This window comes from Alligator mississippiensis, chromosome 10 (genome assembly GCF_030867095.1).
Source record: "Alligator mississippiensis isolate rAllMis1 chromosome 10, rAllMis1, whole genome shotgun sequence".
Lineage (NCBI taxonomy): Eukaryota > Metazoa > Chordata > Crocodylia > Alligatoridae > Alligator > Alligator mississippiensis.
Window position 1 is genome coordinate 11,016,134 of NC_081833.1, and position 14,080 is coordinate 11,030,213.

At 43.2% G+C, this 14,080-nt stretch overlaps 1 protein-coding gene across 13 annotated transcripts in view; it reads left to right on the top strand.

Annotated features, from left to right (window-relative positions):
- Positions 1-14,080, top strand: part of LOC102563363 (E1A-binding protein p400) — a 62,692-nt gene that overhangs the window by 30,453 nt on the left and 18,159 nt on the right. For 12 of the 13 annotated variants that reach the window (XM_019486638.2, XM_059713443.1, XM_019486634.2 and 9 more), the window contains 7 exons: positions 230-394; positions 2,133-2,300; positions 7,686-7,780; positions 11,378-11,676; positions 12,635-12,837; positions 12,936-13,105; positions 13,313-13,509. In XM_019486638.2, the coding sequence (XP_019342183.2) occupies positions 230-394; positions 2,133-2,300; positions 7,686-7,780; positions 11,378-11,676; positions 12,635-12,837; positions 12,936-13,105; positions 13,313-13,509 (1,297 nt within the window). The remainder of the gene's footprint in view (positions 1-229; positions 395-2,132; positions 2,301-7,685; positions 7,781-11,377; positions 11,677-12,634; positions 12,838-12,935; positions 13,106-13,312; positions 13,510-14,080) is intronic. The other variant, XM_019486635.2, reaches the window with a different exon arrangement.

Sequence of the window (14,080 nt, forward strand, 5' to 3'; positions counted from 1 at the left end):
AAAGTGGAAGGATAACTTCTAAAACATTGATGTTTTAGTTCTAAATGATCAGTTTCTTTCCAGTTTATCCAACAAACCCAAAGTAATACCTGCTGAACTTTTATATGACACTTTTACTGCACTAAATAGAATTATGCATGGAAGGCGCTTCAGCACCAATTTACTAACCAACACTGAGAATTGCAAAAGCCAAAGGACCTTCTTTAATGCCTATTTCCCTCCTTTACAGGTGGTGAGGTAGTAAAAATAGCCCAACTGGCCTCCATAGCAGGAGCTCAAGGCAGAATCGCTCAGCCGGAGACACCTGTAACACTGCAGTTTCAAGGGAATAAATTTACTTTATCACATAGCCAACTGCGTCAGCTCACTGCGGGGCAGCCTCTGCAGCTGCAAGGTACTCAGTTTCAGACTGTGGGTTTTCCAGTACTGATGTGTTAAGTCATTGGAATGGGGAATGTTGTATGTACTTGAACCGGATTTGAAAAAGGAGGTTTCCCCCCCGCCCCTTAGTAACATAGTTTGTTGTTATCTGTTCACTGTATGTGACAGGCAGGGTAGATTTCACTTAAAAAAAAATATGCCAGTATTGCACTACATAAAAGAGGTAGCTCCTGTGTATTAAAACATTATGCTTGAGTATTTACTTCATGGATATGTTCCAAAATGTGTCCAGTGCAACTGGAACGAACCAGTGCATTATTATTTAGTCAGCACAAAATTGTTTTCGTTTGGAGGCAGGCAGAGAAGGTAGGGCAGGGGGCAGAGATGCAAGTACCATGGTCTGTTCCCTAAGTGGCGGCAGCGGCTGAAGTTTGACTGGCTGTGGCAGCCATAGCTGCCATTCTTACGACCTTACTACGTGGGAATCTGGGGCAGAGGGCACCTTAGAGATGTGTAACGCTACTGGTAGGGGGCTCCTGAGAGACTAATTGGTTCAGAGAGGCATCCGCTTTCATTGGCAACTACCTACCATATTCACTTGAATCTAAGATGACGCTGAATTTAAGATGACCCCCCCTCCCCAATTATTAGATTCTGTATGTGGAAAACGTATACATTTGTTATAATTTTCCAGGTATAGAATCTAAGTATCGGAAAGTTGTCTTGAATTCGTCTTGCCGCACTTGTCAGTAAATATGGTACTTCATCAGATGCTACAAATGGACTGGGCGAAAGTAAAAAGATTTTATACAGAAGGGAAAGGGACAAGAGGAAGGGATGCTGCTAGGAGAGGTAATGAGTGGATTGTTTGGATTAGTTAATAAAGCAGTTAACATCTGGAGTTATGCCAGAATAAGCAGGCAGGACTTCAACTGCAAACAAAATCTGTCCACAACAGATTACCTAACTCTAATTCCCACCAAGCTACCAGGCCTTGCTAAAAACCAAATGCCAGTTGTGTTCCCTCATCAACATAGACTGGGTCATCCCTGGACTGAGCAACAAAAATGATAACATCTGCTGTTCTTTCTGTTTAAAACTAGGTAAATTGAATAGCACAAAATTCGAGACATGTTTAGTTAGAAGTAATGCTACAGAAACTATGTTAATGTTCATCTCTATTTTAACCCAACCCCTGCTCTGTGCTGTGTCTCCAACGTAGGCAGTTTTTGATCAGAAATAGCCTCTCTATGGCTCTGATTTTGGAGCTTCCTAGTATGTGAATTCCCAAATTGTGGCGGAACTGGAAAACCTGCCTGGCTGTGAAAGGGGTGGGTTGGCTTGGACATAGGCCAAAAAAGAAAATATAAGTGAGAAAGCAAAGCAGTGGGATTTGAGTTGGTTGCTTTTTCCAAGTTTTAGAATGATTATGTCTTTCAGAACCTCTTCCTAAGTCTAAATATTTCTACGTGCAATTTAGAGAAAACTGAAGCGGTTTTTAATTTTTGGCCTGATGAGCAATCTATTGTGTTCGGTCACTTTGGATTAGATGCCCCAGAACATGATGCTTGATGCTTGTTTCAATAATCCGTTCTGCTGGAGAATCAGGGTTGGAAGAAGGCTATCTAGTCTAAGCCCTGCAGTGATGATGGAGGCACTGTTCCTAAACCATCCCAAGATGACTCTTGACTCTCTTCTATTTCATCTAGTCTAACGTTTTTTTCCCTTTAAATTAAACTCTGCCATTGCAGGAAGTGTTCTTCAGATTGTTTCAGCACCAGGCCAGCAGTATTTGCGAGCTCAGGGTCCAGTTGTCATGCAGACCGTTTCTCAACCTGGAACTGTTCAAAATGCTTTGAATGCATTGGGAAACCAGCATCAAGCAGGCGTGCCAGCTTCTACAGCAGTAACTCAGCCAGGTAGGTATTTTGTCCTCAAGGGATGTCTCCACTTAGACATTTTACAGCAAAACTGCTTCCAAATAACAGGTACCAGTGTCAGTTCAAAAATAAGGAAGCGGTGGTCCTGTTTTGTTCAGAAGTGCTGGGAAATGTGTGACCTAATGGGAAATTTGTACAGACCCTTAGAAGAAGAGGGTAGAGTAGAATAGGTGCAAGGCTTGACTCGTGATCACAGACACTGCAACTGTATTTACATAGTCAGAATTTCTCAGCATCAGAGCTGCATCTCTTAAACCATTTTGTCCAGAATGGTAAAATGTGAACTTAAATTATTAGCTGCTTTTCGAAGTGATAATTTCTGTTGTGTGAAGAGGTGGCAGATGGTCTTATGCTCTCTTTTTCCTACAGTGATTACCTCTCCAGCTGCTTTTCCCCTTGCTTTTTCTGATTCACCTATTTTTTTCCTGTGCCTTTTTATAGAAATACAAGTTAGGTTTTGTCCACTTTATTAGCTTGATGAAGGCTGCTGACAGATGTGAAAAAAACCCAAACAAACCGCACTTTACTGGAAGAGGCAGCGTGTTAATTTAACCCAGCTCTGCAGCATCTGTATAAATTGCACACTTTAGTGGGGCTTTTATGGCACTTTTAAGTGCCAAAAAAGCCCTGCTGAAGCACCTGTTCTGCACAGATGTTGGGTGAACTGGATCAGACTAACAGTGCTTCTTTTGGGCATGTGCTGTGCTTGGTGTGGGGGTGTGCGGAGATTTAAAGTGAAGGGGTTTTTTGTTGTTGTTGTTTCGTTTTTACATCTAAGCAGCCTAAGATGAGAAACACTGGATAACTGGCTGTCTGGTGGGATGCCTTCAGGACAAAGCAGTATGGTACTGTTCAACAGGAAGTGCGATGCTAGGTACTTGTACATTAGGAGTGACTACTTGCTGTAATCACCTTTAGACTGAAAGCCATGTGGAAAACTAAAGGAGCAGTAAGTGGATGTTTTTCTGCTCCTTTTTTTCCTGCATTTATATGGCCCTGAATTTTAGCCTTTTTTTGTGCAACATAGTCAGAACTGGGGAATGAAACCTCAACAGCAGTACTTTCAAGGTCCAGCTCTAGGGAGGGAAAAGATATGAGAGACTGTGGCACAGGGTGGAAGATCTGTAGGCTTAATATTTCATCCCTCAGCTTGTGACATCATATTGTAAATGCTTGTAATATTGCCGAAGGCCTCCAAGAAAGTTAGATAGTCCAGGGCTACCAATTTAAAGTAAAAAAGGAAACTGTGTTTCTTTTATATTGAAAGAGAGCCCAGTTAAAACTTATTTTTCAGAGATATACTTGGGCTTTGACATTTTTGTTTGAAATGCTACAAGAAAACCACGGCTGCAGGATCTACCGTGTAGATTATTGCAGGCCCTATATTGCCTAGTTTGCTTTTGTGTTTCTGTACTGAGGAAATACATGCATGCTGGAAGCTTACATTAGCAGTCTGCTAACTGTAAAAATGTGAAATGTGAAGTCATCCTGTACTTGCTTTATAGTTGATTATTCCTCCTAATTGTATAATATATTTGGCACAGATTGCACTAATTAAGTTGGGTATAATTGTTCATTAGTGTATTGATTCAGCACTGAAAATACAGCTTCATATTGAATCACAGAGTGTTGTGCTGTTTTTCTACTGAAAGTATTCAGTGCCTATGAGCAATGTTTGCCAATTGGGGTAGGAAATTATACATTTTACCAGGAAAACAATAACAAAACGGTGTTGTTAATCTGCCACTGGGTTGAATACTGTCCTTGGCATTACTTGAAGTTTTGATTATATTCCTTGTACTGTGTCATATGCTGGTAGTTCATTCAGTTAGCTCTTCTAGAGAAGTACACACAAGCAGTTGCATTTATCGAAACGCTGCAAAAAAAATCGGAGTTGTTGTGGAAAAATGTGTTTTGCCGTTTGCATAATAATGGAAATATTCTGTTTAATCTTATGCTTACTGAATTGATTAATAGAAAGGAGGTATAATGAATATGAGATCACTGAGATTAATTATGACAGCAAGTTTTTCTGACCTAAAGCCACTCTTCTTTTGCTTTCTTAAAAAAAATGAGTAGTAATGAAAATATACTAAAATTGCAAATAGCATGGTTTTTATGTAATGAAAACAACAGGTGCTGTGTAAGCAAAGCAACAACAGCATGTTGTGTTTCTCAGAAATGTTGACTGCACGTCAGCTAAGATTTCAGAATGGGGAAAACAACCTCAATAATACACTGAATAGCTGCTGTGTGGGACAGTAGCTTTTGAGTGACGTTAAATATGTAGGGACAAAGAAGGTATGCAGCTAAATAATTGTGACGTTAGAAGCAGGATCAAACAGGTTTCTAACCTTCTTCATAGAAGCCAGCTATTTTGGCACAAGTTTTATTGACCTGAGGTTGCTGTCGCACTTAACCATGGCCTCTGATATGCGCGTGCAGAGCCTGCTCTGATGCGCTGGAAATCCAGCTGGAGCGTGGAAATTGACCCTCTCCGACAGCCTTCTGCTTCAAGTGCATCAGTGTCCCAGCGCATCTCCACGCTGAAAAAAATGGCAGCAGGGCACTTTGAAACAAAACACGTTTGAGCCTTAATTCAAAGCTTCCTGCCGCTATTTTTTCAGCATGGGGGTGCTGATGCACATAGCGCATGGGTGCTTTTAATTAGTGCAGCTTGCTAATTAAAGCGCCTGACACTGCATCCTGCAGCACACGTGAAAATGCCCCATGTGCCTACCATTTAACTCTGGTAGGAACAGGAACCAGTACATTGTGGGTACTAGCTGGTAAATGAACGTAAATTTCTGAATATAATACAATGATTGGGAATCAACACTTGCTACTTCAAATCTGTTATCTTCACAGCAAAAGAAGGAGATATAGACAATAATTAAAATGTGAGTATTAAAAAAAAAAAAGTGGGAGGGAAGAGAGATATTGGCAAGGCTACAAGATGAGTGCTTTTTGTAGTAACAGAAGTTTTCATAGTGCCATGCTTAAGTAGTAAGAGAAGATAAATTAAAGTCCTGGTAAGTAAGTCAGGGAGACCTAGTGTCATCAATACAAGGCCACTCCACCTGGCTAAATCTGTTTTGGTTTCAACGCTGTATTCGTAGATTCATAGACATTAGGGCTGGAAGGGACCTAGAAGATCATCAAGTCCAGCCCCCTGCCCCAGGGGCAGGAACTCAGCTAGGGTCAAAGGATCCCAGCAAGATAAACATCCGAACGTTTCTTGAATGAGTCCAGAGTAGGTTCCTGCACCACTTCTGTGGGGAGTCTATTCCAGGTCTTGGGGGCTCGGACAGTAAAGACATTTTTTCTTATGTCCAGCCTAAAACGGTCATGGAGGAGTTTATGACCACTGGTCCTTGTTTTTCCTTGGGGCACTCTGGTGAACATACATTTTCCCAGATCCTGATGTATACCCCTTATGTACTTATAAGCAGCCACCAGGTCTTCTGTGCTTTTCTAGACTGAAGAGTCCCATGGCTCTCAGCCTCTCTTCATAAGGCCTATTCTCTTGCCCTCTGATCATGTGCGCGGCTCTCCTCTGGACTCTCTCAAGCTCCTCGACATCCTTCTTGAATTGCGGAGCCCAGATTTGGATGCAGTACTCCAGCTGTGGCCTCACCAAGGCTGAGTACAGCGGGAGGATGACATCCTGAGATTTTACTTGAGAAGCATCTATAGATCCAAGCCAGAGTTTGGTTTGCTTTACCAGCTGCAACATTGCATTGGTGGCTCATGTTCATCTTGTGGTCGATCATGACCCCCAAGTCTCTTTCAGCAGTGGTGCTAGTAAGTATAGCACTGCCGAGCCTATAAGTACACTGTGGGTGTTTTTCCCCGAGGTGTGTAATACCTTACATTTTTCGGTATTGAACATCATCAGGTTAGTATCTGCCCACTTACTAAGTTTATCCAAGTCAGCCTGGATCAGTAGCTTGTCCACAGGTGTGGACACTGTGCCCCAAAGTTTTATGTCATGGCAAACTTAGCCAGTGAGCTTCTGACACCAATGTTCACATCGTTGATAAAGATGTTAAAGAGAACAGGTCCAAGGACAGAGCCTTGGGGAACGCCACTGGTCACGGTGCGCCATAATGATTCACTATCATTGACCACTGCTCTCTGGGTCCGACCTTGCAGCCAGTTTCCCAGCCATTGGGCTGTGGTGTAGCTGAGGCCACAGTTGGCCAATTTTGCCATGAGGAGGTTGGAGGACACTAAATCAAAGGCTTTTTTAAAGTCCAGATATATGACATCAATCTTCTCTCCCTTGTCCAGGTGATATGTCACCTGGTCATAGAAGGAGATGAGATTGGTCAGGCAAGACCTACCTGCGACAGACCCCTGCTGGCTATCCCTCAGGATGCTGCCATCAGTCATCTTATCCAGAAGGGTCTCCTGGATAATTTTCTCCAGGATCTTACCAGGGATTGAGGTCAAGCTGATTGGCCTGTAATTCCTGAGATCTAATTTCCACCCCTTCTTGAAGATGGATACCACATTGGCCTTCTTCCAGTCTTCAGGTACTTCACCTGAGCACCATGGGTTTTCGAATATTTTTGCCAATGATTGGGCTATGACACCTGCCAGTTCCTCGAGTACCCTAGGGTGTAATCTGTCAGAACCAGCTGACTTGAAGGTGTCCAGCCTCTCAAGGTGATCCTTTACTAGATCAACACCAGTGGTGGGTATAAGTATGCCCTCACCTTTTGTAAACATAAGAACTTCTTACCTTGGTTCTGTCCTGTGGACAAATGAATTACCTTCTCACTAACAGATAAGGAGAACAACTGAGAGAGACAGTACGTGAAAAGCCTTTTTTTCCAAGTAGAAATTTAAGTGGACAAAATGCTTGTAGTACAACTGTGGTATTAATATAAGCAGTTTAATTTTTGGTGCTGTAATGAAGCTTCTTGGTTTCTTTGTGACTGGGTTGGCTTCCAAAATCATGAAAAGCAAGAGCTGTCCCCCACACCTGCCTTTCCCCAACCATGGAACAGTGTGTAGTCATGTTGCAGCAGAGAAATCTTTGAAAGAAGCTTGTGACAGAAATAATGAGGACCTATATTCTGTTACTATCCTAGTCTAGCCTGGGTGCATGGCATCTGACAGCTCTTGGGTGCTCCTTTTGTAGCTAGCTTGGATTTTTTTTTTAAAGAGTTGCTGTAAACATTTGTAGGCTGCTTGAATTGTAACAAACTTGGCTTGGAATAGTAGATGACCATGAACTCTGAGAGGTTGTGTGCTATGATAACCTTGTGTATCTGTAAGTGTGTGTTTGTAAAATGTCATCCCACCCAGAAGATGTTCGTCTCAAAAAGGAGATATAAACACGTGGTTTATCCTCAGTTTGTATTCCAGGTCGAACAGCAGTTACTAGCTTAACATCTGGTGACACGGGAACAGCATTAAAACCTGCTCTTGCCCATGGAGGACAATCACAGGTAATTCAAAATTATTTTGCTGTGTTAATACAACGATTTTTGAGATTAAGAGCATATTCTTTATGCTGTATTAATACTTCACTAGTTCAAGGCTGTAATTTACAATTTAATTGAATAAAACAGGAACAGTTAGCAGTTTGGGGTGGGGGGGGGTTCCCCAGTATTTCAGATCTGTTAAACTTACATTGGGCTATGTATCATTGTTGAAAATGTATTTGAGTAGTAAAATACTACATGCTGCTATTTTAGTATATAGTAAATGGATTTCTTTCTGAATAGCAGACAGGATTTTACATAAAAAATGGAAATGTGTTTTAAAGACAGTTTCATTCAGTTGTGGAAAAAATGATGGGAAAACTGTTAGATTGTCTGTATGTTTCCAAAAATCGGGCTGCTTGGAGAGATATCTACATACATACGTATGTACGTAAGCTTTCTCACCATCTTTTTACAGGTTTCCCTGCAAACATCACACTTTCAAAACTGTGTTGAGTAAGATTTAAATAATATATATATATGTGACATTCTATCTTCACACTTTCATACAGAAATTAAATTGTTATATTCATAACTATGTTTATTCATTCATCAGAATATTCATCCTGTGCAAAATATATAAAAATTAGCTGAGAGAGCAAATATTTATTGGTTTGGGAAAAAGCTTGCTCAGGATGAATATTCTGATGAATGAATTAACATAGTTATGAGTATACCCAGCATGAATATAACAATTTAATTTCTGTATGAAAGTATGAAGATAGAATGTAAACTTACAAAAATGAGGACATTCAAAATTAAGATAAAAATAAGCCTAAAAATTGGATCAAGCTCTTCACATTATGTGCTAAATTTAAGTCCTTGTTGAGTGGACCCAACTGGCTATGCTAATTTAGCATGTGAATGATATACATCAGGGATCGGCAGCCCCCAGCACACATGCCAACAAGTGGCATGCGGAGACATTTTCCCTGGCACACGAGGAGGTGTGCGAGGAAATAATTAAAAAAAATTTTTTTTTAAGTTGCTGCTCTGGGCTCTCCCGAACAGCCACAGATGCCAGCACCATGGTAGGCACCGGGGGCGGAGTCAGGAGAACACAAGCAGGGTCGCAGTCTGCACTCTGCTGATTCTGCCCCTGTCCCCAGGCTGCGCCCCCCAGCCCAGCTTGGCCCTTAGAGGGAGCTGGGGGTGGAGGGGAGAATGGGATGGGGACCCGGGCAGGTGCTGCGCAGGGCCACTGTGCTGCAGGCTCCCAGCGGGTGGGCGAGCCCTGGGCCCAGGCAGACTAACGCTCTTTCCCACCCTGGGGGGCAGTACCGGGATGCTGAGTGCTGAGGCTGGTCATTCAGGCCATTGCTGTTCCTGGCATGCACGCAGGCCAAGCCAGGAGCCCCCTGAGCCTGGTGTGCTGCCCCGGCCAGGCAGCATCCCCTCGCAAGCAGGGAGGCTGCGCCCCATTCCTGCGGAGCTGTGCAGATCAGACCAGGCCCCACCTTGGGTGCCACTGGGCTGCCCCACTGCGGCCTGAGTCTGCAGAGCCCTGGGGCGGCCCCTGCTGCCCACCCGGCCCCCACTCAGGGGATCTGGCAGGGGTCATCGTGGAGCCCTTGGCCCGGCTGTATGAGCATTCGTGGTCATCTGGCCAGGTGCCAAAGGATTGGAAACTAGCTGATGTGGTCCCAATTTTCAAGAAGGGGAGGAAGGAGGACGCAAGTAACTATAGGCCTGTAAGCCTCACCTCGGTGCTTGGGAAGATCTTGGAGAGAATCATCAAGGAGCACATCTGTGGGGGGCAGCAGGGGAGATCATGCTCAGGGGCAATCAGCATGGGTTCATCAAAGGCAGGTCCTGCCTGGCCAACCTGATTGCCTTTTATGACCAAGTAACTAAATGCTTGGATGATGGTGTCGCCGGGGACATAGTCTTTCTGGACTTCAGGAAGGCCTTTGACGCTGTCTCTCACCCCATCCTCATCAATAAATTAGGCAACTGTGGCATTGATGCCTGCACAGTTGGATGGGTAAAAAGTTGGCTTATGGGGCGCACCCAGACAGTAGTGGTGGACGGGTTGTACTCAACCTGGTGAGATGTGAGCAGTGGGGTTCCCCAGGGCTTGGTCCTCGGGCCCATACTGTTTAACATCTTCATCAGCGGCTTGGACGAGGGGGAGGAAAGCACACTGTCCAAGTTTGGTAATGACATTAAGATGTAGGGCGAGTTGGACACACTTGAAGGGAGATAGAGGCTGCAACTAGATTTCAACAGACTACAAAAGTGGGCAGATGAGAATAGGAATGGGGTTCAACGTAGACAAATGCAGGGTGCTGCACCTGGGGAGAAGGAATCCACAGCACACATACAGGCTGGGGAGTTCCCTTCTTGCAAGCACAAAGGCAGAAAGGGATCTTGGAGTCATTATTGACTCCAAGATGAATATGAGCCACCAATGCCAGACCGCAGCCAGCAAGGCCAGCCATACCTTGTCATGCATCCAAAGATGCATTTCAAGCCGGTCCAGAAAGGTGATACTCCCCCTCTATGCGACTTTGGTTGGGCCGCAGTTGGAGTACTGCGTCCAGTACTCGGTGCCGCACTTTAAAAAGGATGTGGCCAGCCTGGAGAGAGTTCAGAGGAGGGCCACCCGCTTGGTGAGAGGGCAGCAGGACAGGCCCTACGAGGAGAGACGGAGGGACCTGAACCTGTTCAGCCTCAGCAAGAGGAGGCTGAGGGGGGACCTGGTGGCTGCCTACAAGCTCATCAGGGGAGATCAACAGCAAATAGGAAGAGCCCTTTGCTCCCCAGCATCACCTGGGGTGACGAGGAACAATGGTAATAAGGTGATGGAGATCAGAAGGCAATATTTTACAGTTAGGGTGGCCAAAATCTGGAACCAACTTCCCAGGGAAGTGGTCCTCGCCCCTCCCTTGGGCAAATTCAAGAGGAGGTTGGACGATCACCTGTCTGGGGTCTTGTGAACCCAGCATTCATTCCTGCCTGTGGCAGGGGGTCAGGCTAGATGATCTGTTCAGGTCCCTCCTGACCCTAGCTACTATGAAACTCTCCTTTGACTGCTGCCTTGCCAAGGGCCCAGCCAGGCCAGCCCGCTCATGGTGCCTCCCCCGTACCTGCTTATCCCTGTGCCTCTCTTCCTTTCTCTCCCGCTCTCTTCTCCTCCCTCTCCCTTCTCTCTTTCCTATCTCTCCTCTCTCATCACAACATGCTTACCAAAAAAGAATACACAAGAATAAAGGCAGTTTATGAAGTTTTTATTGTCACCAGGTTTAGAATTTTTAGAAAACCTGGTATTTACTCAAAAAATGCAACATTTATGATGATTAACCATATTAATATTCAGGGTGTCCTGCAATGTACCCCCTCCCCAGTTTTGTTTTTCTGGTGTGCCAGCACTCCGGCACCTTACAAGGTAGATATTGTGGGGGTTTTTTGACACTCCAGCCAAAAAAAGTTGCCTACCCCTGATATACAACATCTTTTATTTCTGCGACATTATTTTAGGGTTGATGCTTTTATTCTGGCTTGGGCTCTTGTCGTGATCATTATATGCTGCAAATAATTTTAACAATCTTTTTGGCAAAGGAGTCACTTGAGGAGAAGAACAGGCTTCTCAAGGAGCGTCTGGACAGAATATTTTCTGGCAATGAGCGCCGTTGTTCCAGAGCCCCGATGTATGGCAAGGACTTGTTGGGGATTTGTTCTTTGATTGGCGAAAGAAAGATTTCTCAGCAGTGTTCCCCTGGGGACAACAAATGGAGGTGGGCTGGCTTTGTGAACTGTTGCCTTTCTTCAAGTGCCTCAGGAGGCCCAAGTAACCCACTGCAAAATCTGATCTTGACATTGGATCAGCAACAGGAATCCCTGAAGGATTTTGTTAATAGGTAATTTGTGATGCATGATTGTAGATTTCTACTAAAATGTGTGATTTCTAAACCAGTCCTTTCTGAATAGCTGTGGGATTTCTTTTTTCTGTTTGTAGTTGATTCATTTTAGGCAACTTGATATTGTAGCATAAGACATACACTACTGAGCATTACACAGAGATATTACATTTGCCTTCAGTGTTGGGTTTGAGGATCTTTTATAATAGTAAACTGTCACTTTTATACCCTTGGAGTCTTCTAATTTTTTTTACCTTTAGAGTCTTTTGCTTTTCAATTAACATGATAGAAGACTTTCTCAGAATATGAGCTCTTAGATTGCTGTGGAGAGCAAAACAACGCTGAAGCTCAGTGCTGTTAGAATTAGAAAGTGAATCCCGTACTTCTTTTGAATAGCTTACAGTAAAGTTAGTACAGTCTGTGCTGTTTCTTACCATTGGGGTACAATACTGGGCACTATGGGAAGCTGATTTATGCCTGGATTGTCCAGTGTTTTCTTTGAAAAGCAGTTGATTGATTGTCCCGGCCAGGAAAGCTCTATTTTTTATCTTGTTCACATGGAAAATGCCCCCATTCTTTTCTTAAGCAAATTCATTCAGCCTCAGTTCATCAAATATCAAACAGAAGCTAAGTGTTAGTCTCTAGGCCAAAGACTCCTGCAAACTGTCCAGCTGCTCTCAGGAATAAATTTCTATGCCTGCAGGCTTGGAGCCTTTGTTCTTCTATAGCAAAATGTTGTGGTTCAGCCCCCATCACAAATTATTTAAATAGTTAACAAAAAAAAACCTACCTGAGACCTCTAATAATTAGCTGGGTATGTTTATAAAACCTAGGTAGGCTTCCTAAATGATAGACTAGAAATTGAATTATGCAGACATGCTGAAAGATTATTGCTAGCATTGATATGTAGCTGCTGCTTCTCCTGTCTGTTAAAATCAAGTTTTGTTGCGTTTCACAGGGCTCTCTATGTGTTGCCAGCTGCAGTCGCTGCTCCACCATGTTTATATGTAGCAAATCCTCCCCCTTCATATAATCACAGAATGAAAGTCTTTAAGCACAATCTTAAGCAAAGGGTGGCTCCTTATTTGCATCAACTACGACGGATCATGACTCCACATTTGCTACAGTTCCCTGATCTCCGACTCGTGCAGTACGATTCAGGTAAAGGAGGGCATTTGGCAGTATGATGCAAACCTGCTTTCTCTGGCAGGTGTTGAACATTGGTACCAAGTCTTTACCCTTTCTTCTCCCTGAAACAGGGAAATTGGAAGCTCTTGCTGTCTTGCTTCAGAAGCTTAAATCTGAGGGACGTCGCGTGCTGATCTTGTCACAGATGATTCTGATGCTAGATATCCTGGAGCTCTTCTTGAACTTCCATTTTCTTACATTTGTGAGGATTGACGAATATGCCAACCAGGAGCAACGTCAGGTGAGGTTACTTGAGTCTGGGGATATGGCTTTACATGTTTGAGACTTTTGTGCACTGAAATGTGAAAAAGGGAACCAACATTCACATTCTGACATAAAGTAGAAATGAGATTTTTCTTCCCATTTTCCTGTCCATTAGAGCTAGTGCAGATTTATTTCAGTAGTGTCTCATGTTTCTGCTTCCTTTCCTCTTCCTCTCCCCCTGTAGGAACTGATGAAAAGTTTCAACAGGGACAAGCGCATTTTCTGTGCCATTCTTTCATCTCACAGTCGTTCCACAGGAGTCAATCTTGTAGAGGCAGACACTGTTGTGTTCTATGATAATGATTTAAACCCAGTCATGGATGCAAAGGCTCAGGAATGGTGCGACAGAATTGGGAGATGCAAAGACATCCACATATACAGGTAATGATTACGTGGAGCAGCCTTTCTGTTGCATTCTCTAATGTAATATTAGTTAAACCAGGGATCACTGCTTTCTGACTTAGAAAAGCAAAAACTAATATTTTATCTAATTAAGGAGAAAAATGACTGTATTAAATAAAAACATAGCCAATGATTATCATAACAACCATGTAATTTGTGAAACTTATGTTTTCCACTCCGTAGCACAGAAAAATTAAGTTAACAGTCTTGTGGGTCTCTTTGACTTTTTCAAGGCAAATGCCTATTAATATTATAATATTTTGACTAATGGAAAATTTTGTAGTGGATATGTTTGAGGTCCTCCCCCCTCCTTTCCCCCTCCCCCCCCTTCCTCCCCCAAAAATGTTATAGTAAGTGAAAGGAAAAATCATTTGGAAAAATCAATCAAAATAATCAGTGTTGTAGTATTTCTTCTCTTTTTTTTGTATAGTTATGTGTTAATCACAAATCTTCACAAATAGTGTTCCTTCTTTTTCTTACTTAATGAAAAACAAAGTTTTTGGGGAAGACAGACAGTCGGTTGTGATAAATCCAACATGAAATAAGATTA